Source organism: Carcharodon carcharias, chromosome 10 (genome assembly GCF_017639515.1).
Source record: "Carcharodon carcharias isolate sCarCar2 chromosome 10, sCarCar2.pri, whole genome shotgun sequence".
In the NCBI taxonomy this organism is placed as follows: Eukaryota; Metazoa; Chordata; class Chondrichthyes; order Lamniformes; family Lamnidae; genus Carcharodon; species Carcharodon carcharias.
In genome coordinates this window covers 49,119,642-49,143,490 of record NC_054476.1, presented here as the reverse complement: position 1 = coordinate 49,143,490, position 23,849 = coordinate 49,119,642, and the positions used below count along the sequence as shown (strand labels likewise).

Genomic DNA, 23,849 nt, shown 5'->3' with positions numbered 1-23,849 from the left:
CCTCCCTCCAACACCTTGCTTCAAGCCACGCGTTTATCCTCCCGATCTTGCTATTTCTACTCTCACAAGCATGTGGCACAGAGAGTAGTCTAGAGATCACTCACCTTTGTGGTCCTACTTTTTAAACTTCCTCCCTAGCTCCTGAAAATCTCAATACCTGCTATCTCTATGTCGCTACCACTGGCAAGTACCACAACTTTTGGCTCACTCCCTTCCACCTGCAGAAAATTCTGCACGGTCTCCATGATGTTCTTTACCCCCACACCATCCAGTACTCACAATGGCAATTATAGAAATGCCTGTCTGTACCCTGACTATGGAATCCCACATAATGATTGCATTTCAGAGGCTTGCAGAGCTGGGAGAAGTTATAAAGAAAGCGAATGCTGAGACCAAGGAGGGACTTGTAAACAAGAATGACAATTTTTGAATTGAGGCATTATTGACTAGAAGCCAGAGAACATAGTGGGTGATTGGTGAACAAGAATTAGGTGCAAATTAGAATATGGCAGAATTTTGGATAAGCTCATGTTTATGTAGGGTAGAAGATGGGAGGCTGACCAAGATGGCAAGACAAGTCCAGAGGTAGCAAATGCATGGATGAGCTTTTCATTAACAGATGAGCTGAGCGGGGTGGAGTGGGAAGATGCTTCAGAGGTGCAAGTAGGTGGCAGTCTTAGTGGTGGAGCAGATGTGTGGTTGAAAGCTCACCTCATGGTCAAATACAACACCAAGGTTGCAAACGGTCTGGTTAAGCTTCAGATAGTTGCCAGGGAGAGGGATAGAGATCATGGTTAGGGAACTGAATTTATGGTAGGGATCTACGGTGATGGTCCAGATTTTGCTGTCAAAATAACGCTGAGGCTAATGGTGCTCACTGTTATTTATGCATAAATAATACCACTACATGTTTAAACATCAATATCCAAACGTTCACACACAAAAACAAAAAATGCTGGAAAAACTCAGCAGGTTTAACAGCATCTGTGGAGGGAAGGACAAAGTTAACATTTCGAGTCCGTATGACTCGAGTCAGACTTGCTGAATTTTTCCAGCATTTTTTGTTTTTGTTTCAGATTTCCAGCATCCACAGTATTTTGCCAATATCCAAAAGTTGCTGCCAAGCTGCACCTTTGCAAAAAGAGGCATATTGCTGCCTAACTCACCACTAAAATGCGTTGAATGGTGTGAAGTTGCTGGATTAGTGCAGTAGGTACAAACTAAACTCACCACAGGAATTTAAGACTTGCCTGTTCCTGTCTAAACATCCTTTTGACAATGAGGGAAGCATAAAATACTGTAAAACAACCTCTCCAGCACTGCAAATTTACTATTACAAATATGTAGTCTCATTCCTTCAGGTTTTAATTGGTGTTAGGAGAATTTAAAATGTCAAGCTTATGTTATGATTCAATTAGGGGCCAGTAACTTATTGGTTAAAGTAAACAAAGTTTGAGATCCCAGATCTTTACGAAGAGAAAAAAGCCACAAGATTCCATAGTTTTTAAACAAAAAAAAAACTTTACTATACAAAGTCAGAAAAGTAAAACAATTTACAAAATTGATCTTATACTTTAATTTTCAGAATTAGCTTGGTACACGTGAATTAACAGGCAACTGTGATCAAACACACTACACTGCACAATAAATGGTAGAAGTGAACAAGACAGATTGCACCAATTTCTCAACCCACCAGATGTCAGTGTCCACTGTAAGTTACACAATCTCATTAAAACACTGACTCCCTCACGAGGGATTGCCACTTTCGAAGGTCTAGCCTCTGAATTTCCTCCAAAAGTCACACCAACTCAGACTGCCTCAACGACTGTTCACTTCCAGATGGCTTAATCTCTTCTCCTGAGACTACGTCTCACTGGCTTCCAGAGGCTGCACTCCAGCACCAACTCACAGGCACAACTCCAGCTCTTCAGCTGCGTCGAGCAGAACGCCTTAGCACCAACAGCCAGCAGCACAGAGTCAATGACCTTCCCAGGGCTTCCCCCAAGCCCTCAGTACCGAGAGCCTGCCAACAGCAAAGTTTGTGCTGCCTAGAGCCTCTTCCTTGCTCCTCCTGGAGCTCTCCCTCACTAGACTCTCGCCCTCTCACTGAGTTCTTTCCCTGGGTTCCGTCTCTGGGACCTGGGACACCCTTTGCATGGCCCTCCAAACTGGGCCCTGTTATTTTTTCGTGCCAAGCAGACACATTACCCAATCCCTGAAGCTGTCCAAAGAACACTGAAAACCAAGCATATTCGGCCTGTCACCGGCCGCAGTCCGTGCATGCATTCTTGGGCATAGTGGGAAATGGAGTTCCCAGCCTCCACCTGGAACAAGGTAAGTTCACATTTCTTGACGTTTAAGTCATTTTATATTCCATTTCTTACTTTATTTTCTCTTTCTCTTAACCAATTTTTCTTTCCTTCTCCTTATTTCTCTTTCTGTACCCAACTTGACATTGAATTCACCCATTCTTATTTACATGTTCCTCCCAGTTATTGCACTGTTAATTTCACAATCCTTCAATCTGATTGGTTAGACAGCTACTGCTGTTTGCCCCTTTTCTGTTGCTGCAACGTTAACAGCTCTCACTTTTAGCACCTGTCATGCAAAAAAATTCAAAACCTAAACTTCCCAAGGCAAGTCTAGTTAATGGCAGATGCCACACTGAAATATGGCTGAATATGAACAAAAGATTTTCTTAATTACATGAGTTTGTGATTTAATGACATGATACTGGGTTAGGCAATTTGTATGACGATATGGCATGGCTTGCTTCAGCATTATGTTTATGGATTTTGATTTTTGTATGTACTATAGCACAAATCAATAGCTCAAAGGAACTGTTCGACAAAAAAAAAGACCTAGGTTCATCCTGCTCGCCTGATACAATCCAAGCAGTCGCATAATACAATAATTATGTTATCAACTAATTGTAACAATGAATCCCTATTAATTAGTCTACAACAAGCCCAAACATGAAGTGAGGAAAGCTCCTATGGTGGAACACTTTTGGGAACCATGGATCCAAAAATCACCCTTTTCCTCCCAAGCATGGCACATTTAAGGAATGTCATGTTGCAAATTACTCAGAGATCCCAAAATATTATTTTCTGAAAATTAATTTACATTTGAATAAATCAATACTATCGACTTCTGTCCCCCTAGAAAGCATATTCCATAGATTTACTACTAGTTCACTGAAATAATGCTGCCGCAGATTAGTTTTGAATTTCCACCCACCACCCTCCCCGCCGCTTCAAGTGCAAACCATGTCCTCTAGTTGTACTGTTCCTGGACAAAGTGAAACAGCTTGCCATGGCCTACATTATCTTGTTCCTTTAGAACCCTAAACAGAGAGCTATCACATCCCCAGTCGATCTTCTCTTTTTTTGTGAGAACCTGGTTAATTTACACAATTGGTCCTCAAAATCCAATCCTTGCATCAGTTTGTCAGCTCTCCACTGTACCTTATTCAAGAGCTGCAATATCTTTTGTCAACTATATTGACCAAAACACAGCAATTCTAAGTGCAATTGCACTAATTATCTACAAAGTGACAAGATTACCTCACCACTTCAGCTCAACTTTTAGTACATTCCAATTATCACTGCTAAGATTGTACTCTGCTTCTTAGAGCTATATTCGTGTAACTGCAAAATTGTTGTAACTCACAGTACCCTCTCTGAGAACACACAAAATAGAGTAAGACTGAATTTAGACAAAAATTCGCAAAATATATATTCTGATACAACTTCTCAGGGTTTTCTTAAATATAGACATGGCACCAGTGAGAGTGCTATTTATTTACAGACAACTCAGCAAATCCTTGACAAGAAAGGTGTTTCAAAACACACTAAGGTGAAAATTTATTCCTTTATGGTAAACCTTTTGCCTCTTCTAATTGTAGATTCATTCCGCTGTGAGCAACAAACCAGAAAAAGTTAATAATCACCTGTCTTCATTATTTGCACTGACTTAAAAATACTTGACATGACATTTGGCAGACTGACTAAATGCTGCGGCACCTACTTCAGCAGGTTAAGTGTTAATGTTACATCCCAAAGAACACCATCAAATCTACTGTAATTGGGAGTGTTTGTCTGAAACATGAGAAAACAATAATGCAGCTGGTCTTTTAAAAGCTATTCTGTTTGTGTATATGGCTGCACCTGAGTCACAAATTGTAATTGGTTCCTGTTGCAGGAACACCTGCGCTTTTTTGATGGTTTGTATTTAGCTTGGAGCATTTTTAAATTAAACTACAATAAAATGTAACTATTGCTCTTACAACTCTACAGACGAACATTCTTATTATTTTCACACCCCGCTGTATTCCAAAAAATGATTTAAAAATGTATTTCAATTTCTAAAAGGAACCACAAATTCATCTACCTAATCAAAAGTCTGCAAATTACGGATTCCTCATATACAAAATCCTGACTTTAGACATATTATCATGGTAAATTGAGAGCCAGGTGCTTCCCTACATAAGTGTCAGGTACTGACCATCTCAAACAAGAGAGTCAAGTCAGCTCTCCTTCATCTTCAATAGCTTTGACCAGAGGCTTAACAATATGAGCCACATCAACACTGTGGCTACAATTCAGGGCAGAGGGTGGATATTTTCTGGCGACTGAGTCACCTCCTGACCTCTCTAGCTTCTGCAAGACAAGGGTGTAATGCAGAATATCTAAGGTGCAATAATCATCCTTTACCTGGATAGGTGTATCAAAGCAGTATTTAAGAATTTCAAAATAAACCAGGTCAAAATAGTTCAATTGATCAGCATCCCTGTTCCGGAACTCAACATCCACCCATGTATCACCGCTTACTGTGGTGCGTCATGTACAAGCTATAGGATGCACTGCAGCAAGTTACCAATCTTAGTTTTACAGCACCTCCCTCCCCTAAAACGGTTAACTCAAAGGAGATCACAACAGGAGGGCCATGGGAACCTTGTCACCACCAAGTCTCATGCCGTTCTGACTACATGCATAATGCCACCCCTTCCATACCTAACACGATTGTGAGAATGTCACAAAGATTACAGCCGTTCGAGGAGAAAGACCATTATCACCTTTTCAGGGCAACTAAAAATGGGTTATAAAGTAGCCTTGCCAATGTCACCTGCATCGCAAGATCAAATTTAAAAAGGGAACCACAGAAAGAATGTTGATAGCAACAAAGAAGACCATCCAAACTTTCATGACCCTTCAACAGAACTGGGTGAATCCAAGGAGAGGGGTGAAATATAAGCTGGTTTAAGGTGAGGTGGGGGGCAGGGGGTTGGTAGGGAGGGAGAAGTGGAGGGGGGTGGTGTGGTTGTAGGGACAAGCAAGCAGTGATAGGAGCAGATAATCAAAAGATGTCACAGAAAAAAGAACACAGAGGTGTTGAAGTTGGTGATATTATCTAAACGAATGTGCTAAGTAAGAATGGATGGTAGGGCACTCAAGGTACAGCTCTAGTGGGGGTGGGGGGCATAAAAGATTTAAAAATAATGGAAATAGGTGGGAAAAGAAAAATCTATATAAATTATTAGAAAAAACAAAAGGAAGGGGGAAGAAACAGAAAGGGGTGGGGATGGAGGAGGGAGTTCAAGATCTAAAGTTGTTGAATTCAATATTCAGTCCGGAAGGCTGTAAAGTGCCTCGTCGGAAGATGAGGTGCTGTTCCTCCACTTTGCATTGGGCTTCACTGGAACAATGCAGCAAGCCAAGGACAGACATGTGGGCAAGAGAGCTGGGTGGAGTGTTAAAATGGCAAGCGACAGGGAGGTTTGGGTCATTCTTGCGGACAGACCGCAGGTGTTCTGCAAAGCGGTCACCCAGTTTACGTTTGGTCTCTCCAATGTAGAGGAGACCGCATTGGGAGCAATGAACGCAGTAGACTAAGTTGGGGGAAATGCAAGTGAAATGCTACTTCATTTGAAAAGAGTGTTTGGGCCCTGGGACGGTGAGGAGAGAGGAAGTGAAGGGGCAGGTGTTGCATCTTTTGCGTGGGCATGGGGAGGTGCCATAGGTGGGGGTAGAGGAGTAGGGGGTGATGGAGGAGTGGACCAGGGTGTCCCGGAGGGAACGATCCCTATGGAATGCCTCCAAGGGGGGTGAAGGGAAGATGTGTTTGGTGGTGGCATCATGCTGGAGTTGGCGGAAATGGCGGAGGATGATCCTTTGAATGCGGAGGCTGGTGGGGTGATAAGTGAGGACAAGGGGTACCCTATCATGTTTCTGGGAGGGAGGAGAAGGCATGAGGGCGGATGCGCAGGAGATGGGTCACCCACCAACCTCCGTATTCAAAGGATCATCCTCCGCCATTTCCAGCATGATGCCACCGCCAAACACATCTTCCCTTCACCCCCACCGGCGGCATTCCGTAGGGATCGTTCCCTCCGGGACACCCTGGTCCACTCCTCCATCACCCCCTACTCCTCAACCCCCTCCTATGGCACCTCCCCATGCCCACGCAAAAGATGCAACATCTGCCCCTTCACTTCCTCTCTCCTCACAGTCCAAGGGCCCAAACACTCATTTCAAGTGAAGCAGCATTTCACTTGCATTTCCCCCAACTTAGTCTATTGCATTCGTTTTTCCCAATGCGGTCTCCTCTACATTGGAGAGACCAAACGTAAACTGGGCGACTGCTTTGCAGAACACCTGCGGTCTGTCCACAAGAATGACCCAAATCTCCCTGTTGCTTGCCATTTCAACACTCCAGCCTGCTCTCTTGCCCACATGTCTGTCTTTGGCTTACTGAATTGTTCCAGTGAAGCTCTACGCAAACTGGAGGAACAGCACCTCATCTTCCGACTAGGCACTTTACAGCCTTCTGGACTGAATATTGAATTCAACAACTTTAGGTCTTGAACTCCCTCCTCCATCCCCACCCCCTTTGTTTCTTCCCCCTTCCTTTTGTTTTTTCCAATAACTTATATAGATTTTTCTTTTCCCACCTATTTCCATTATTTTTAAATCTTTTATGCCCCCCACCCCCACTAGAGCTGTACCTTGAGTGCCCTACCATCCATTCTTAATTAGCACATTCGTTTAGATAATATCACCAACTTCAACACCTCTGTGTTCTTTTGTCTGTGACATCTTTTGATTATCTGCTCCTATCACTGCTTGCTTGTCCCTACAACCACACCACCCCCCTCCACTTCTCCCCCCCACCCAACCATCCCCCCCCCCCCACTTTAAACCAGCTTATATTTCACCCCTCTCCTTGGATTCACCCAGTTCTGTTGAAGGGTCATGAGGTCTCGAAACGTCAACTCTTTTCTTCTCCGCCGATGCTGCCAGACCTGCTGAGTTTTCCAGGTAATTCTGTTTTTGTTTTGGATTTCCAGCATCCGCAGTTTGGTGTTTTTATCCAATCTTTCATACTTGCCAACCTTTTTGCCACAGTTATCTACTAATTCCACTGCCCTATTCTCTCCCCTTAACCATGTTTCTTCATTTGCATCACATGATTATCTAAAAGGATACAGTATTGTCTGCTTCAAAGCATTGCATTCTCTCAAGAACTTTGTGACAATAACTTTCTCTTAATCTCCTTCCTCATCATCACAGTGATGGTTAGATCAAGAATTTCCATTAGTTGGAGAGTCAATACAAGTCTTTCCCTACTAAGCAGTAAAATCCTTCCAAATTTTACTAATCCTTCATTCATCAGCACATCAGTAAATAAAGTCCATGCAAAGAATAGTAGTAAGAAAAGAAAATTAAAGGCTCTTCATTTATCGGAATGCATGAAGCATCCGTAACAAGATAGATAAACTAGTTGCACTAATAGAAATAAATGGCTTAGATCTAATCGCCGTTAGAGAGACATGGCTTTATGGTGACCAAGGTTGGGAAGCAAACATTCCAGGATGCTGGAAATCTGAAACAAAAACAGAAAATGCTGGAAAAACTCAGCAGGTCTAACAGCATCTGTGGAGAGAAAACAAACAGGATTAACGTTTTGAGTCCATACGAGCTCTGAAGAAGAGTCATATAGACTCGAAACGTTAACTTTTTTTTTCTCTCCACAGATGCTGTTAGACCTGCTGAGTTTTCCAGCATTTTTTTTGGAATTACAGGCCAGTTAGCCAGACGTCAGTCAGTGAGAAAGTGCTGACATTGCTTATTAAATAAAGTCTTTAATCAGCCCCTCTCCCCTCACCACACACACCCCAATCTTCCCAATCCGTCTCCCTTTTTCCCAAACCCCCATCGTCACTCATGCCCCCCCTCCCCACTTAGTCCCCCAATTCATGCCCAAACACCACACAGTCCCTCACTCATGCCTCTCCCCAATCAGCCCCTCACCAACTCAACCCTTCTTTCCCCCACCTAGATTTCTCCACCTTGCTCGGACTCAGCTACTGCCTGTCAGTGGGCAGTTGTGGCTCCTGCTTGGCCAGCACCACTTGGATCCATAGTGCTGGGGGAAGGGCAAACTACCTTCCGGGACAGATGAGCTCAGGCCCGGGGGCTCATTCTCTGGCAGGACACTGCCTTTTCCATCACTGGTGTTTGGGTAGCACTGGGGTCCCGAGTAGGCCAAGTCAGAGGCGGCAGAAAGTGGCAACTGCTGAGGGTGGGTATGGCCGAGACTGTGGCTAGCGGGTATCTCCCTCCCTCCCAGGGCCGGAGCTTGAAGCCGAGCAGCGGGTTGCAGTTTGATTGGGGCCGAGTTGCCCTATAGGGGTTTTATGGGGTAATGGGGGCTCTGATTGGACAGGATGATCCAGCCAGCCTCTGCCAGTGGCAGCAGTTCCCGCAGTGGAGCCAGCACCTGTAAGAGGGCTTAGTGCAGGAAGATGCTCTGCAGGCTGCACATGTCAACAACAGCTACTGGAGGTACAGCCTCTGCATCTCCCAGAAAGCCAGTTCAGAATTAGCAGCAGATTAAAGAGAGAAATGCTTTGACGGATCTCCTGGGCCAGGCAGAGGTTGGAAAAAGATTTAAAGGAGAAAATTCCTTAATCCAAAAGTCAGAATTCTGCCAAATGGTGAAAATTTCTCATCCCTTGTACAGCTACGGTTCAATAGATTGGTTTCTGGGAAGAAAGAGGTGTCCTGTGATGAGAGCCTGAGTAAATTGGATCTATATTCTTTGGTGTTGAGAAGAATGAGAAGTGATCTCATTGAAACATACAAGACTCTGAAAAGGCTCGACAAGGTAGACACGAGAGGTTATTTCCCCTGGCTAGGGAATCTAGAACACACAGTCTCAGAATAAGGGGTTGATTATTTAGGATTGAGGTGAGGAAATATTACATAATTCAAAGGGTTGTGAGTCTTTGGAATTGCCTACCCCAGAGGGTTGTGGGTGCTCCATCACTGAATATATTTAAGGCTGAGATAGATTATTTGTGTCTCAGGGAATCAAAGGATATGGGAAGTGGGTGGGAAAGTGGAGTTGAAGCCCAAGATCAGCCATGAAGGTATTGAATCGCGGAGCAGGTTCTACATGATCTACTCTTACTCCTATTTCATGTGATGTTCGATCTCAGTTTTCAGTGCTCCATTGGAAATCAACCCACAATCGCACAACTTCCATTACAACTATAATTTCCTCATCCCTGGCATCATCCTGGTGAACCGAAGCTGTAAGCTCTCCAAAACTTTGATTTCCTTTGTATACTGGGACTGCAAAAGCTGCCCCACACGGTACCCCAACTGCGGTTTATTTAGTGTGTTTTATTAAATTTCTCACTACTTTTCTTGAATACTCAATGACCTTATTTGTAAAATCCAAATTTCAATTGGTTTTTTAATGATTTTATCTTCTTGTATTTGCACTTTCAGGGAGTTATTTATCTGAAACCCGAGGTTTCTGTCATCTACCACATTCAGTATCTTTCCATTTTGTGTTTAAATTTGGAATTAAAAGCTAGTCTCAATAATAGTGACCATGAAACTATCTGGTTCACTAATGTCCTTCAGGAAGAAAAATCTGCCATTGTTACCCAGTCCGGCCCATATGACACCAAAACTGTACAATGTGGCTGACTCTTAATTGCCTTCTGAAACGGCCTAGCAAGTTACTCAATTGTGTCTAACTGCTACATAAAAGTCAAAAAAGTCTAAAACCAGACAAACCACTCAACATTAACCTAGGCACTGGAAATGACAACATCACTTTATCAACCCTGCAAAGACCTTCTTATTAACATCTGGGGGCTTGTGCCAAAATTGAGAGAGCTGTCCCACAGTCTAGTCAGGCAACAGTCTGACAGACTCGCTGAATCATCTCGTCCAGCCACTGTCCAAAAACCTCCACCCCTGGCTATGTCCTATCCCACCAGCAAGACAGAACCACCAGAGGCAGCAGCCCAGTTGGCGGGGTGGTAGCCTGGGAGTCCTCAACATTGACTTCAGACCCCATGAAGTTTCATCACTTCAAAGGTTAAACATGGGCAAGAAAACCTCCTGCTGTTTACCACCTATGCTAATGAACCAGCACTTCTCCATACTGAACATCGCTGGGAAGAAGCACTGATGGCAGCAAGGTCACAGAACGTACTCTGGGTGGGGGACTTCAATGCCCGTCACCAAGAGTAGCTTGGTAGCACCACTACTGACTGAGTTGGTTGAGTCCTAAAGGACATAGCCACCAAACTGGGTCTGCAGCAGGTGTTGAGGGAGCCAACAAGAGGGAAAAAAACTACTTGACCTTTTCCTCACCATTCTACCTGTCGCAGATGCAACTGTCCATGACAGTATTGGCAGCACACAGTCCTTGTGGAGATGAAAACCCATCTTCACAATGAGGATATCGTCCAACTTGTTGTGTGGCACTACCACCTTATTAAACAGATAGATTCAGAACAGATCCAGCAATTCAAAACTGGGCATCCATGAGGCGCTGTGGGCCATCAGCAGCACCAGAATTGTATTCAGTTGCAATCTGTAACTCAATGCCTAGCATATCCCTTACTCTACCATTACCTTCAAGCTAGGGGATCAACCTTGGTTCAATGAGGAATGCAATGGGGAATTCCAGGAGCAGCACAGCCACATCTAAAAATTAGGTGCCAACCTGGTGAAGCTACAACACAGGACTACATACGTGCCAAACAGCAGAAGCAGCATGTAATAGACAGAGCTAAGCAATCCACAACCAACAGATCAGATCTAACCTCTGCAGTCCTTCCACAGCCAGTTATGAAATGGTGGCAGAGACAAACAACTAAATGGAGGTCATTCCACAAATACCCCCATCCTCAACGATGGGGGAGGCCAGCACATCAGTGCAAAAGACAAAGCTGAGGCATTTGCAACCATCTTTAGCCCAAGGTGCTGAGGGTTTGATCCATCTCACACTCCTCGAGGTCCCTGGCATCACAGATGCCAATCTTCAGCCAATTATTCCGGGTGATATCAAGAAACGACGGCACTGTATACAACAAAGGCTATGGAGCTTGACAACAACCCAGCAATAGTACTGAAGATTTGTGCTCCAGAACTAGCCACACCTTTAACCAAGATGTTTTGGTACAGATGCATCGAACAATGTAAAAATTGTCCAGGTATGCCCTGTCCACAAATAGCAGGGCAAATCCAATCTGGCCAATCCGCCAGGGCCACTCAGCTCCTGACCTCATTATGGCCTTGGTCCAATCATGGACAAAAGAACTGAACTGCAGAGGTGAGATGAGAGTGACTGCCTCTGACATCAAAGCAGCAGTTGACTAAGTGTGACATCAAGGAGTTCTAACAAAAATGAAGTCAATGGGAATCAGGGGGGAAAACTCTCCACTGGTTGGGAATCATACCTAGCACAAGGGAATATAGCTGTGGTTGTTGGAGGCCAATCATCCCAGCCCCAGGACATCGCTGCAAGCATTCCTCTGGGTAGTGTCCTAGACCCAACCATCTTCAGCTGCTTCAATGACCTTCCACCATTATAAGGTCAGAAATAGGGATGCTCGTTGATGATTGCACAGTGTTCAGAACAATTCGGGACTCCTCAGATGCTGAAAAAATCCGTGTCCATTAGCAGGACACCTGGACAACATTCAGGCAAGTAACATTCATGCCACACAAATGTAAGGCAATAGCAATCTCCAACCAGGAAGAATCTAATCATCTCCCCATGACATTCAAATGTCATTACCATTGCTGAATCCCCCACCATCAACATCCTGGGGGTTACCAGGATGGCCAGAAACCGAACTGGACCAGCCATATAAATACTGCGGCTACAAGTGCAATTTAGAAGCTGGGAATTCTGCAGAGTAATTCACCTTCTGACTCCCCAAAGCCTGTCTGCCATCTGCAAGCTACGAGTCAGGGGTATGATGGAATATTACTTGCCTGGATAAGTGCAGTTCCAACAACACTCAAAAAGCTCGAACCATCCTGGGCAAAGCAGCCTGCCTGATCGGTATCCCGATCCACCACCTTAAATATTCACTCCCTCCATCAACAAAGGACTGTGGCAGCAGTGTGTACCACCTACAAGATGTATTGCAGCACCTTCCAAATCATCAACTTCTTTCACTAAGAAGGACAAGAGCAGCAGATGCACAGGAACACCACCACCTGCAAGTTCTACTCCAAAGCGCGCACAATACTGACTTGAGCCTATATCGCCATTACTTCACTAACAGACACCAGATGGACCACAGTGGTTCAAGCAGAGGCTCACCATCACATTTTCAAGGGCAAATAAGGATGATCAACAATTGCTGGCCCTGCTAGTGATGCTCACGGCCCATGAAAGAATAAAAAATAAACTCCCACGGGGGGTGATCAGTATGGATAATGACCCCGTCCTATTGATATCATCAAAGAACAGGATGTGGATGAAGAAGACAAGGTGTCAAGAATGGTTTCTTGAAATAATTCAGAGGTCATCATCATTGCTTGTCACTTCAAACCCCCTGGTCTGATGAGAGTTGCTTATGCCAATGTCAACATCTACGTCTTCTATTGTAGTCTTAATGCATGTTGTCAGATTAAATCTTGCCTTATCGAACTGCAATGAGAGATTAACAGCTGTCAAGATGTAAACATATTTTACTCAATCCCACTCCAGAGGTGACAAGGAGTGTTGAAACCAGTGCTGGAGATCATTAGGAATAGGATGTATAAGAGTGAATTAAGCCAAGGACAGTTCTGTAGAGCAGCTAGTATATAGTGTATATGTGGATAAGCTATTTATGCTTCACATGAGCCACCTTCCATCCGACATCATCAAACCATATCAACATATCCTTCTATTCCTTTCTCCCTCAAGTAATTATCTAGCTTTGCCTTAAATGCATCTATGGTTTTCACCTCAACCATTCCTTTTGGTAGCACATTTCACATTCCCACTCTTTGAGAAAGAGGTTTCTCCTGAATTCCGTATTAGATTGGTAGTGACTATCTATACACTTCAGCCTTTCCAATAAGTGTATCCTCAATTTTAGTAGAATCTTTGTGATTTTCTTTGCACCTTCACCAAACCTTCTATATCCTTTTATAATATGGAGATCAGAACTCGGCACAATATTCAAAGTATGGTCTAACCAAAGATTGATACAAGTTTAACAATATAACCTCACTGCTTTTCAATTCTACCCCTCTAGAAATGAACCCCAATGTTTGATTTCCTTTTATGATGGCCTTACCAAAGTTCTTTTGAAAATTCAAATGCGTTACATTTGCTGCATTGTCCTTATCTAACCTTCTGTTACTATTTCAAAGAATTCAATAGGTTGTTCAAGCATGACCTTCCCTTATGAAATCCTTGCTGATTATTCTTTACATTTTTGGTTTCTAGATGTTTTACTACATCTTTAAGCATTTATTACTGACTGTCTTAGTTATGGCCCCAACTTTTGGTCTTCCCACAAGTGGAAACATCTTCCCCACATTTAATCTTTTCATAATCCTAAAGACATTTAGTTAAATTAATGGCAGATTTGTACTGCAGTTGTATCTCCAAAAGGAACTTCATTGATTTTGTTCAAATTTATTTCACACAGTCCCATGTTAGCAGCAAAAGGGACATTCAACCAGTCATTCAGGGCTAGATTTACACTAGGGCCTAGAGGAAAGCCCAATACACCAATCAATCCAACCAACCGGGAGAAGAGAGAAAATACATATTCATGGAAATACGAAATTACCAGACTGTCTGTAAATACATTTAATACTTTCCAGGTTCCAACAATTTTTAAAAATTATTTTCCTCTATTTAGGCAAAACTATTTCTACCCATCCTCCTCTTCTCCTGAAAGGCTTGACTCATTGGTGTGTGATTCCAGAGATTTCTGGGGTTTTTTTCTATTATCGGAACCCAGTTCTCAGTCTCCAATTATTCAGACATTCAAGTTTTTCAGCTGAGGTCACTTGACATCAATTTTGAGCTAATTTTCCATTCCTTAACCAAGGAGCTGGTTCCAGTGTCTGTCGAGGTTGAGATCAATTAACTCTGCAAAAATGGGGAATTGAACTTAGGACCTTTATATGCATGGTTCAGCTTCAAATGGCCGAGTCTTTAATCAAGATTCCTTCAGTATTACACTAACATGTCAGCCTATATTATATGCTCAGAACTTGGAGTTGAGTTTGAACCCATGGCCTCCTAACTCCGAGACCAGTGCTATCTATTGAACCAAGCTGACTCTGTAGTTAAGTAACCCTTGCCCAATTGAAGCTAATACCTCCAGTACCAATATCTTCAAAAAAAAACTATTCTACAAATAATTAAGTTGGGGGAAATAGAGTCATAGTTTTTCAATGTATTTTAGCCGAAGGTAGCTCTTTTCTGCCAGCAAGGTATAAAGCAGCATTGAATGAAGCTACTGAGAATTATACTTGTTCTTAGGATGTCTGCTGCAAAGAGAAAGACAAATTATTGACCATCCCAGTTGCTTGAGTAGATGAACCATCTACTTGAACTGTCTTCTACAGTCCTTGTGACAATGATCCTATTATGAGGTCAGGTACGGTATTTCAAGATTTTCAAACAGAAACAATGAAGGAAGCGATGTATGTACAAATCAGAATATTGAGCGAAGAACTTAAGAGGTGATAATGTTTCTGTGACATTGCTGCCCCTCTTCCCAGTGATCGAGATCACAGGAGATTGGACAGTGCTGTTGAAGTGAGTTTGGTAAATTGCTGCAATGCATCATCTAGATAATACATGCCATAAGAGCAGTGTGCTGATGGTGGATATTCAGTGCAGCAGGAGGGGTGCCAATCCAGAACACTGCTGTCACGAATCCAAGTACATGGTGAATATGCCATCAAACTCAGGACTTACATTTCATAAATTATGGTAAAGCTCAGGAGGTTTGGCCACTCATCAAAACACCCTGCTTTGGTCCTGCCCTTATAACCAGTATTGTGATGGCAGGTCTAGTTAAATTTAGGATCAAAGTGACCCCCAAGACGTTGATGATGAAAGACTCTACCATAGTGGTGTTACGGAATGTCACGGGGAGATTGTTGGGCTTTTTTTTTGTTTGAGCCTGACTTTCATAGCACAAATCTTAGTTGCCATTTGTCAGTCCTAATTTAAACGTTCTATGGGAAGTTGCCTTGAGAAGGAGTAAAGGTGTTGGAGGTGATCGAGGAAGGACCAAGTTGTAGTTGAGGAAATGGTCTCTTCGGAAGGCTGAAAGGGAGAGAAAAATGTGTTCGGCGTCATGCTGGAGCTGGCAGAAACAAATTTTTAAAAATACTATCTCAGGTACTCCATCCTGTCGTCCAGGAGATATATCAGCTATTTCTCCATGGTGAACCAGAGATCTGAAATGCATGGAAACTCACATTATTTAAAAATCTGAAATCAAGTTACCAATAAATCTGCACAACTATCAGGAGCTTCTGTTTCCTGCTGTGCAAAGTACAATCTTCCTGTAGGATCACAGCTTTACCAAAATCAACAGAACTTAACCAGAGTTTGGCAAGGCTTATAGACCCCACAACTGTGCAGTGCATGGGAGTAAAAGTGGAGATTAACTAGTTAAAACTACATAGCATACCAGGGCAGAGCACCAGCAAGCCTCCTACTGTTTGTTTAGACGAGACTACTGTAAACATTGGACAGTGACAGCTAACCAAAGTAATATCATGCAAGAACAAATATATAAAAAACACAAATACATACCAAAAATGATAAGTCAATAAAAAAATGAAATCTAACGACAGATAGAGGACCACCTTACAGAGTCCATAGAGTCTATCTTGGGGACCCTGCCACAATAAGGTGAAAATTGCAACTTTAAAAAAAATATATAATCGCAACTGGGTACTTTGGTAAAAGTAGACCGGGATTATACACACAACATTAATTTTTTAAAAAAATCTTTATAAATGACCTGTGTCCTTCCAGCATTTTTACTTCTGAGAGTATGGTTGACTGGCAATAAACAGTATAAGGAATGTGGCTCATAGGCTTGCTTTGTCCATTTGATACTAGAAAATAGCATGAGTTGTCAAGTCTCCTCATACAGAAACCCCTGTAATCAGCACAGAGAGAAAAAAATCCCTCTAGCCATACATTTATCTTTACTGATAGTACCAAGAAAAAGGTTTCTAAACTACAGATTCTTAAGACAGCATGTCTTACTCACCTAAAGATAGTTTGTAACTGAGAAAGGCTGGCAACATGAGTAAGCTTTGGTTTGTATTTAGCTTGTGACGAATGTTTTAATACATATTGGTCCTTGAACTTTCTCTTTTATTTGTAAATGCAGACTGTAAAAAAGACAGATGCTATGCAATAAAAAGTTTGGACAGTCCTTTGCTATATCGTGATCTTGAAGGCAATATTATGTAACTATTAACAAACCCGTAATAGAATAGATTCAGATGACAAACAAATGAAAAGTGTTAACATGCACAAAGATGCATGCAATTTAAGTAATATCAATATAAGGCCAATGATGGTAAAGGAAGAACAACTGTCAATACTTCACTCTGCATTTTTAAGCGTATCAATACTGCTACTAATAAATCATGCATTCCAATGTAAAGGGTTTAGTGATCAGGGCCTACTTTCACACAGTTTACAGTTACACCAGCCACACTGTCGTTTTTAAATGAAAAAGGGAGTTTACTAAGAATACAATAGAATGACAGCAGTAATTGATAGAAAAACATCACAGATCAACCAGCATCTGGAAAAAAAGGGCTAACGTTTCGGATTCAGAACCCTTCGTCCGAAGAACCTCTTTCATATGTTCATTGGATGCCCAAATGTATATTATCAACGTTTCCTGCTATTATTTCACATCAACAATATTAGCAGTGGCCAACTCTGCAAAGGAGAGTCAGGCTCATTGGGACCCAATAGGTAACAGAACACAAAACCAGATGTCACGGTTGAACTGTTTTTACTGACGATGTGGGTAAAGGTCAGGTAACAAAAGCCAGATAATCCTTTTATGTAAGGAAAAGAGATAAATATACAATAAATGAGAAGGGTCGGTGGCCCACAGCAACACCCACTCAGCTCCTGCGGTTGGTAGTAACGTATGACAAAACTGAAAATGTACCGAGCACCAAACAACAGAGAGAGGGGAGGGGGAAGAGAGAGAGGGAGGGAAGCGACTCTTAATTATCTACCAGAAGAAACTAACTTCCAAACGGATAGTAAACTACCAACAAGTCGATGTTTTGCCTGACCGACACTAGTCCCCTCCACCCCAGCTCATCACAACTAAAACCTTGGCTGATCTGGGTAAAAGAAATAGGGCATACTGGGTAAAAAAAAATTACTAACCTCTTTTTTTCCAACAATTCCTCCCTTCGCCCACCATGCACCAGGAGCGGAAACATAGGGCGGCCGCTCGGTGCCGGCCCCGCACTCTGAATCGCCGCATCACCCTGTCCGCCAGCACCGCCCCCTTCATCTCCTCCTATTGGTCAGTGCCTCCTGATTGACAGTACAAGTCCCACCCGGCCAGTCCCGCCTCTCCCGTGCTCCCATTCGACCGAAACCCACACCCCGAGGCCAACCGTTCGCATGTTTCATTGCTCAGCCTCCGCGTCAATCGCCCAAACGTCACTGGATTTTTTTCTGCCCTCTTCCCCCCCCGCCCCCCCGCCCCGACGGTCGCCGCAGGAAGCGACGACTTGGCTATTGAGAATTATTCATGTTCCCGGGTACCTCCCGACGCCATTGTTTTTAACGTTACAGGGTTGGGAACGGTTGATTTTGATTCACATTCGTCGCCTTTAAAGCCTCTGGAGGCTGTGTCTGTGACTTAGGGGAACATTCAATGGGAAGAAAAAGCTACGGCACCAATGCGGTTCTTGCCGGGGTTCCCGGGCACAGAACACGAGTACCGCCTCTGTCCGTGACGTCATGCGCAGACCGCTGCAGTAGGGGGAGTACTGCGCCCCCTAGTGACTGCTTATCTACAGGCTGCACTGCACCAACTAACAGCTTGAGAAAATACAAAATGAAGCAAAATCATAAACCATTCATCTTTAAAAATTATTCTGAATTAGAGCTATCCTTGAATTAGGACCTTTTATTCCAAAAAATGTTAAAGATACTTTAAAAAGATTAAAACTGAAATACAATCTAGGCGAAATTAAACCATTGGGGTTTTATTACTGGACCAGTAATCCGAAGATAAAAACAGCTGGATATACTCAGCAGGTCGGTCAGTATCTGGAGGAAAACGGAATGGAACTTAAACACACAAACCTCTAACTCAGTTATGAATGCAACCAACTGGGCTATAGCTGACATGTTACAGCAATAACGCACAAAGGTGTTAATGAATGGGAAAAAGATTAAATTTAAAGCAGGCACTTTTAATGTTGCATACTGCATTTGCTGCTCACAATGCAGTCTCTACCCTGGGGAGACTAAACAAAGATCGGGTGACCTATTTGCAGATTATCTCTGTTCGGTCCAGAAACATGACCACGAGCTACTATTACATTTTAATTCTCCACCTTGCTCTCATGCTGAGCTCTGTCCTCAGGCTCCTGCTTCTTCTTAGGCAGTCCATCAGGGGTTGTGGGTCCTGAAGTGACTAAAAAGTACAATGCTAGGTCTACACACTCTGCCTGCGGGTGGGGCAGGTAGTGTTTGATGAGGTGGATGGGTGAGATGCTCGGATTTTGTTACGCTCCTTCTGCTGTTTGCATTTGGCCTCTACCTGGGCCTATCGGAGATGTTTGAAATGGTTGGCACCTTCGCCGATGCTTGTCCGGTTTAGGCAGTCTTTAGCAGAAGATTCCCATAAACCGGTGGGGATGTTGCATTTTCTCAGGGAGGCTTTAAGGACGGCCCTGTAATGTTTGCTCTGCCCTCCTGGTAACCACTTGCCGTGATGAAGCTCAGATTAGAGAGCTTGTTTTGGGAGTCTTATCTCAGGCATGCTGACAATGTGACCTACCCAATGTAGCTGATTAACCATAATCAATCAGTGCTTCAATACTGGGGATGTTGACATGAGAGAAGACACTGATATTGGAGCACCTATTCTGCCATTGAATTTGTAGGATTTTGTGGTTGCATCACTGGTGATATTTCTCCAGGCATTTAAGATGCCTGCTGTACGTTGTCCACGTCTCATGCATACAGGAAGGCAGATAGCACTGCAGCCCTGTAGACCATGAGCTTGGTGCCAGTTCTGAGGTCTTTGCCATCAAATACTCTTTTCCTCAGATGGCCAGAGGCTGCGCTGGCACACTGGAGGTGATGTTGAATCCCATCGTTGATATCTGTCGCTGAGAGGATGCCCCCAAAGTAAAAGAAATAATCAGTGTTGTTCAATGGTTCATCATGGATCTTGATAAGGAGTCTGACAGCATCTGCGGAGAGGAATACAGTTGATGTTTCGAGTCTGTATGACTCTTCATCAGAACTTCAGGAGTTCTGATGAAGAGTCATACGGACTCGAAATGTCAACTCTATTCCTCTCCGCAGATGCTGTCAGGCCTGCTGAGTTTTTCCAGGTATTTTTGTTTTTGTCTAAGTTTCCAGCATCCACAGTATTTTGCTTTTATCTTGATAGGGGGTAGCAGGAGCAGACTAGTAGAGGACTTTTATTGTCCGGAAGTTTAGCTTAATGCCCATTCTTTCCATACACCTCTGTGCATGATGATAGTATAGAGCTCGGTCTCTGAATGTGCTCACATGCAAGGGTCTTCTGCGTACTGCAGCCCGATGACAGAGGTTGGGGTGATTTTGGTTCTGGAATGGAGGCTTCGTAAGTTGAGTAGTTTCTCACTCGTCCTGTAGAGTAACTGCAGTCTGGCGGGGAGCTTCATGGAGATGGGATGGAGTGTTGCGGTGAGGAAAATGAAAAAGAGTGTTGGTGCGATGACACAGCCTTGCTTGACCCAAGTTTGCACCTGTATTGGTTCTGTGGCAGATCCGTTGGTAAGGATCATGGCTTGCATGACATCATGCAGCAGGTGGAGAATGGTGACAAACTTCTGCAGGTAGCCAAACTTGAGGAGGATGCTCCACAGTTACTCCTGGTTGATAGAGTCGAAGGCCTTTGTGAGGTTATAGAAGGCAATGAATAGAGGTTGCTGCTGCTCTCTGCATTTTTCTTGGACTTGTCTTGATGTGAAGATCATGTCCACTGTGCCTCTTGATGGATGGAATCCACGTTGTGCTCTTCAACCATGGGGAGAAGGCGATTGAGAAGGACTCTTGCAATGACCTTCCCTGTGGCAGACAGCAGAGATACCCCTCTGTAGTTACCACAGTCGGTCTTGTCTCCATTTTTGAAGATGAACCCCATCTAAATGGGTTTGTCTTAGCCATAAAAAACAAACTAGTTGACTGTCTCAGCAAGCCCCCTTGTGGGATACATGAATGTCTCATGTCTGTCCAGCTCACCCTAGCCCAGAAAACAGGACACTTCAGTTGTCAGCAGATACAACCCAACCCTAGAAGCAACAGATGATGCCAAAAAGGAATTCTACTTACTTGCTGTCATGTATCCCAAAGGAAGACAAGCTGATTCTTCTTGGTGATTTCAGTGCCAAAGTTGGGAGGGACACAAGCCTTTGGAAAGGCATGATTGGCAATGAGGCATAGGGAAAGCTAACGCCTAAGGAGTTCTCCTTCTGATGAAATGCCTAGCACATGGTCTGATCATAACGAACAACCTTTTTCGTCAGAGAAATAAATACAAGACCTCATGGCAACACCCTCACTCCAAACATTGACACCTGCTTGACTACATCTTCATCTGAGCGAGAGACTGCAAGGATGTTTGCACCACCCATGCCATAGCAGGAGCTGACGACTGCTGGACTGACCATTGTCCTATTCAGGCTACTATCTCCATCAGCCTGGCCCAAAAACGGCAGCAGCAGTTTACCTCAGACAGCGCCTCATAAATAATCTCGCGATGCTCAACGAACAGGAACCACAGAATGTCCAGAATGCCTCGTCAGCCCTTAAATCAACCATAATCAGCAACTGCAAGGGTACTTTTGGTTTTTCCACCAGGAAACATCAAGACTGGTTTGAAGAGAACGACCAGGAGGTCCATGAGTTACTAAATCGCAAGCGCAAGGCATTCCTGAACTGAAAATACTACCAAAATTTGAGAGAAAGAAAGCAGGTTTACAGAAAAATGAAGGCTGAAGTCCAACAAAAAACCTGTGACAAAGAACAGAAAGAATGCAGGAAGTACAGCAACTCGCTGACAGCCATGACATGTGTGGACTCTTCAGTGCAGTCAAAACCATTTACAGCTCAAGCACCCAAGGACCTACCCCACTGAGAATTAAGAACGGAGTGGTGGCACTCATCAAGGACAGAGAGGCAATCAGCACCTGTTGGAAGGAGCACTTTGAGGATCTCAACTGAGACTCAGTCTCTGACATGAGTGCCCTTGACCACGTCCCACAGCATGCTATCCACCACCACTTCAGCACAATCCCAGCCCAACAGTTGGTCGAAAAGGCCATTCAACAGCTAAGAACCAACAAGGCCACCAGCGTAGACTGAATCCCCGCCAAAATACGAAAAAAGTGAGAAGAAGTACTCTTGACATGAATACATGACCTCATTTCCCTTATCTGGAAGGAGGAGAGCATGCCAGGGGATGTCCAATATGCCATAATTGTGACCAGAAAAAGGAGGGCCTCTTGTAGTCTTCTGGTGAAACTCAACATAAACTCGAGGAACAGATCCTCATCTTTCGATTAGGCAGTCGACAGGCATTCAGACTCCAAATTCAACAATTTCAGACCAGAATCTCTTTCCCAGTTAGCTTCCTTTTTCTTTGCAAGTTTCAGTTTTGCTCCTGCTTTTGCTTTTGGCCCTGAGCCATTCATCAATCTGCCATTGTCACCTCCTCCAGACATCTTTTTTCTTATTTATCCCATACCCTGCACCACTGATTCTTTTGTCATTTAATCTATCCTGTCTTCCATCCTATCACAGACCTTCCTCTCCCAACTTGCTTAAAACCTGCTCCATTACTGTGTTTTCCCTGTTCTGATGAAAGATCATTAACTTAAGATATTAACTCTGTTTCTTTCTCCACATATGGTGCCTGACTTGTGTTTATTTTTAACTCACATTTTCACATCCATAGTGCTTTAGTTTTGTATTTGTTATCCAGAGACCTGGTTAATGGTCCAGAGACAAGAATTCAGATTCCACCAGAACAGCTGGAGAAGTTAAATTCAGTTATAAATAAACCTAGAACAAGTGAGGAGCAGCAACAGTGACCAGTGTCATAAAACCCATCTGGTTCACCAGTGTCTTTTAGAGAAGAAAATCTGCTGTTCTTACTCCTTTTGGCCTCTATCTGAATCCAGACCCATAGCAATGTGTTTCATCCTCAACTGTCCTCTGAAATGGCAGAGCAAACCACCCAGTAGTATCAAAACACTATGGAAAATGTACAATGAGAATAAAAGTTGACTTTAAGCAGCCACCAGATTTGGATACAATAAAGGCACACCTAGCCAAATTGACCCTGCAAAGTCCTCCTTTTCAATGGGGGAAGTACCAAAATTGAGACAGCTGTACCACAGATTGGTCAAGCAACAGCCTGACAAATTCATAGTCACAGATTTGTACCTTTCTGTCAACATATAAGACTCCTCCATCACCAAACCTGGTTATGTTCAACAGACACACCAGAGGTGCTGGTATACAGTCAGGAGGGAGTGACCCTGGGAGGCCGCAACATTGACTCCAGATGCCATGAAGTCTTATGGCATCAGGCCAAACATGGGTGAGAAAACCTGCTGATTACCACATACTGTCACTGCCCCAGTGAATGAATCAGTACTCTTCCATGTTAAGCACCACTTGCAAGAAGCACTGAGGGTAATGGGCACAGAATATACTTTGTCCATCACAAGAGTGGCTCAGTAGCACCACTGCTGTCTGTGTCCTAAAGGACATTGCTGCCAGATTGGGCCTGCAGCAGGTGGTGAGAGAGCCAACAGAAAGGAAAGACCTACTTGATCTCGTCTTCACCAATCTACATGTTACAGATTCATCTGTCCATGACAAGATTAGCATGAATGACCACCGCACAGTCCTTGCAGGAACAGGGTCCCATCTTCTCACTGAGAAGACTATTCGTTGCATTCCACCACTGTGCTTAATGGGACAGATTCAGAACAGTTCTAACAGCTCAAAACTGGGCATCTATGAAGCACTGTAAGCCATCATAAGCGGAACAGTATTCCACAATACCATTCTGTAACCTCATGGCATGGCATATCCCTCACACTACAATTACCATCAAACCAGGAGACCAACCTTGGTTCAACAAGAATTAGATCAGCATGAAAAGAGTAACTGACTTAAAAATCAGGTGCCAATCTGATGAAACTGCAACACAGGACTACTTGCATGCTAAACAGAGGAAGCAATGTGCTATAGATAAAGCTAAGCAGTTACAC

The 23,849-nt window shown here is 43.5% G+C and overlaps 1 protein-coding gene across 5 annotated transcripts in view; it reads right to left on the bottom strand.

Annotated features, from left to right (window-relative positions):
* The window catches only part of znf143b (zinc finger protein 143b), a 94,842-nt gene extending 76,996 nt beyond the window's left edge, over positions 1-17,846 (bottom strand). Inside the window, exons 1-2 of one of the 5 annotated variants that reach the window (XM_041196819.1) lie at positions 17,719-17,778; positions 16,568-16,691 (exon numbers count right to left, since the gene is read on the bottom strand). In XM_041196819.1, the coding sequence (XP_041052753.1) occupies positions 16,568-16,604 (37 nt within the window). In that variant the 5' untranslated portion in view covers positions 16,605-16,691; positions 17,719-17,778. Of the gene's footprint in view, positions 1-16,567; positions 16,692-17,575; positions 17,660-17,718 lie in introns of those variants that run through there. The other 4 variants (XM_041196818.1, XM_041196816.1, XM_041196820.1 and 1 more) reach the window with 4 other exon arrangements.
* Between the last annotated feature and the right edge of the window lie 6,003 nt (positions 17,847-23,849).